General features: G+C 24.0%; 1 protein-coding gene across 2 annotated transcripts in view; it reads left to right on the forward strand.

Annotated features, from left to right (window-relative positions):
- LOC101241534 (uncharacterized) overlaps positions 1–4,526 on the forward strand; it is a 72,047-nt gene continuing 67,521 nt past the window's right edge. Inside the window, exons 1-4 of one of the 2 annotated variants that reach the window (XM_065806077.1) lie at positions 1–181; positions 301–507; positions 621–747; positions 3,300–3,553. In XM_065806077.1, coding sequence (XP_065662149.1) covers positions 109–181; positions 301–507; positions 621–747; positions 3,300–3,553 — 661 coding nt within the window. In that variant the 5' untranslated portion in view covers positions 1–108. The remainder of the gene's footprint in view (positions 182–300; positions 508–620; positions 748–3,299; positions 3,554–4,526) is intronic. The other variant, XM_065806078.1, reaches the window with a different exon arrangement.

Below are 4,526 nucleotides of genomic sequence, written 5' to 3' on the forward strand. Positions count from 1 at the left end.
GTTATTCAATAAATAAAAGCCATGAAGCTATATATGTTTGTTTTGTAATTCAATATTAAATAATTATTTTTTTTTAAATCATTTTTAAATTTTTAAAGAGAGAGAGAGATGTATTTCAGTGGTTTAAATTTTATTTTAATTTTTTGTTTTGTTTTGTTGAAAAAGTGTTATTGTCAAGATGGTAAGTATAAATTTATTTTAAATTAAAAAAAAGTAATTCAAGATAATTTTTAATTCAATTCATTTTTTTTTTGCCACATTTTATCATTTCAAATATTTTTTGGTATAATTATTTTATAGGTAATTTTGAATCAAAATGTTTCAAACATTTTAAAGAAGTAAATGATGGTTTGTCTTTGTTGGGTCAGTTTGTACCCTCCTGTGAGCCAGATGGAAGATATTCTAAGAAACAATGTCATGAAAACTATTGTTTTTGTGTAAACCAAGAAACTGGTGAAAAACTAAAAAATGCTGAAAGATCTGAAGATATTATTTGCGAAGACTTAAGTAAGACATTTTATTTTTGCACATATAAAAATATTTTGATAAAACTCTTTATGTAGCTTTTTTATTAGAACTTGGAAAAATTTATTTAGTAGATAATTTACGCTTAAATTTAGATTTGCGGATATATGGGAAAGTGGTTCTTCCGAACCCAGTATTACTAAATGAGTCTTGTTTGAGAATGACAGTAAGAGAGGATATTTTATGTCAAGTGGAAGAATGTGATATTCCCATTGTTGCCCAGTAAGATTAAATTATTTTTGTTTAAACAGCAGTTTTTATATACTTATTTATATTACAGGAATAATTTTATTTGTCAAAAATATATATATATATATATATATATATATATATATATATATAATTAATTAGTAAAAAACACTTATCTAACTTTTATCTTCGACTCGGAGTTTCACCATCGCGGGATCATCAGGAAGAGTTCCTAATCAGGAAGAGTTTACTAATTAATTATTGCTCTGTTCTTTAAGAACATTGAGCACTCTATTTGTAAAATACACTAACATAATTTACATATATATATATATATATATATATATATATATATATATATATATATATTTATATATACATACATATATATATATATATATATATATATATATATATATATATATATATATATATATATATATATATATATATATATATATATACATATATATATATAGCAAAATAGCCAGCCATTAATCTCTTTGATGATGTTAAAATGATGAGCTGTGAATCATGAATCTTGTATATGAGGTGGCTCCAGTTTTGTGAATTCTGTACCTGGTGGGATCAAATATCTAAACGACAATTATGAAAAATGATTTTAATGGAAACAATAGTATATGTGTCCCAAATCGTACTGTTTATGTTGTCTCTTTTTAACTTTAATTTGTTTAACTTACCTCACTATTTCTCAGTTTATTTTTTAAGATTTTCAAAGGATTTTTGCAAAAATGTGAGATGTGAGCTTACTACACATGATCCTTTGATCTGTTGCACTTGAAAAATTTTTGATGATTTTTCTATCAAAATACAAAATTATAGATTTGCCAATGTTGTTAATTTGACTAAAGTTTTCAATATAGTTGCAGTGGAGAGACAAAGTATTAAAAATATTTCCCCCAGCACTGGTAACAACAGAACTTATAAGTGCATTACCTGATTGTTGGAAATATATATTCCAATAGAATTTTTCAAACCATAAAGTGAGAAATGATAATTGTTATTTATAATATTATCCATCCACTTTTTTGGTAGCATTAAAGCAGAGATCAATTGATTACACATGATATCAGTTATATAGCTTTTGAAATGCATAATAAAATATATGTAATACATAATATGTTTTGAAATGCATAATAAAAAAAAAGTTTAAATAAAACTTTTTTGCTTTTTGGAAATACAGAAAAAAAACCTTACTAATTGTTAAATATTATTTTAGTTTTTGATACTAGTGACAATTTGAAAATCTTTAAAAAGAATTAAAATTCAAAAATTGAAACAATTGGCCTGAATTCTAGTCACAAAAATTCTAAACACACACAAAAAATCTAGCAATCACAATGGTATCTTATTATTATTTAGTCATACCATGTAATAAACTTCAAGCGCGACTGACAAAATTATTAACCTTATACATACATACACATATGCATACATACATATATACATACATATATACATTCATACATACATACATACATACATACATACATACATACATACATACATACATACATACATACATACATTCACTGAGAATTTTTTGAAATAGTTAAAACAGTGAAAATTATATCAAGCTGAAGCAAAATTGACATGCTAAATTAGTACTCTGTTAAAATTATGCTACAGTAAAAATGGATTAGTAGTATACACCTTAATCTTCTTAATCTTATTATTTATAATCATTCCTTATAATTATATTTCATTATGATTTATTACTAATATTATTATTATTATTATTGTTATTATTATTCTTCTTCTTCTTATTATTAAATTGCTGTAAGGTAATAAATATTTTGTTGTTGTTATTAAATTAATGGTAGAATGGTCACAATCCAGAGGTTTAAGGTTCAAATCCATTCTCTGGAAGTACAACACTCAACCTGTTTCTTTGCACAAAATCATGAAAAAGTTGCAAATAAATTTAAAAAAAATAAAGCTTCAGAATCATGGAAACAATGTTTTTATCAGTTGCCATAGTTAGCATATTAAAAGGGCATATTAAGGGTGTCCTTGCAAGAATATTGAGGGTGTCCTGTCAAGAATATTAAGGGTGTCCTTGCATGAATATTAAGGGTGTCTAGGCAAGGATTTTAAGGGTGTCCTGGCAAAAATAAAATTTAAACATTTTTGTGATTTTCGCTATTTTTACTTTTTTCAGGATAAAATTAAAGATTATGTAGTATATATGGCTCTTCATACATAATTGGTTCCTGTTTGTAATAAGTTTTCAGTGTTTAGTCTTCCATTTTTCAATGTTAACATCTCAAGTAACAAAAAAAAAATAAATAAATAAATAAATGAGATGAAAAGTGAGTGAGTTAGTTCTTGAAAAATAACTTTTTTTAAAACAAAAGTACCAGGATTTATAACAATAAGCAATTTCACTAATGATTGTATGTAATCATTTTAGACTTTATTAGTAGTTTCAATGGCCTAATGATTTGCTCTATAAAAGTGTTGACAAAGTCTTATATTTTTGTTTGTTGGAATTTTTTTTTCAGTTTAATTGAATTACAAAACAATACAATAAATAATAAATGTGTTTTTTTTTTAAATTATAGATTGGAAGTTAAAAATCCTCTAGTAAATAGTGATGGAACTATTTTGTATGAAATAGTGTTAAAAAATCCAAAATTGACACCTCATATTATAGAAGCAGTTTTAAACAATGGATGGTGTAAAAGTCAGCATGAACAAGTGTGGATTAAATATGGAGACTTTAACAATGATGTTGCACATAACATAACTCCTTTACCAAAACAGTCAGTTTTAAAATTTGATGTCAAGTTGATAGAATATAAAGATTCTGAAACAGGTTTTTTTCATTTAAAAAAAAAAGATTTTACATGCATAAACATATATATATATATATATATATATATATATATATATATATATATGTGTGTGTGTGTATACATATACACTAAGGTAAAATTAAAAGAAATTTGACATTGAATAGTGATAATTTATTGCTTTTGGATAATATAAGGTAAAAAGGAAAAAAAACATTTTGATCTTTTTAGGGTCTTCTTTTGCTGTCAGGGGGCATTAAATCACCATCACGGGTGATGCTTTTTATCATTATTTAATCACTTAGTAATTTGTTTATAAAATTTAATTTTGATTAGTGTTAATTGTTGCTTGCAGACTGTATAAGTTAAATAGGAAAAAATTTTTATTTTTTTTGTCTTCATTTGTTGCTAAAAGACCTTAATTAACCATATTTGTTGCTAAAAGACCTTAATTAACCATATTTGTTGCTAAGAGACCTTAATTAACCATATTTGTGCATTTTAGGCTATTTTTATAGTTATTAAAGTAGTTTTTAGAAATTATTTGATTTTATTTTAAATTATGATAAATTGTTACCATTGGATGAAATTAGGAAAATAGAATAGTAATCAAGTTTTTTTTTCGGGTTTCTTTTTTTGCTAGGGGACTTATATGGTGCATTTTTTAGGCTTTTTTTTGGTATTTAATTTTAATTTGATCATAAGGTTTTTAATGTTTTCCAAAATAAAACTATGGCTAAATTTATAAACCACTTTCTAATTATCTATTCTGTGATTATAACTAGCACTTTAAAAAAAAAATTTTTAATGCATTTTTAGGCTTTTTTAGTGTTTTAAATCACTTACTACCTTACTATTTATTATTATATAAATTGTAGTGATTCTTACTAGCACTTTTAAAAATTGTTATTTATTTATTTTGAAATAAAAATTTACTATTTCTTAGTATGTAAATGATTCTTATAAGAAAAGGTGAATCAAAGACTTCAGCAATAT

The sequence above is a fragment of the Hydra vulgaris genome, chromosome 09 (assembly GCF_038396675.1).
Source record: "Hydra vulgaris chromosome 09, alternate assembly HydraT2T_AEP".
Classification (NCBI taxonomy): Eukaryota; Metazoa; Cnidaria; class Hydrozoa; order Anthoathecata; family Hydridae; genus Hydra; species Hydra vulgaris.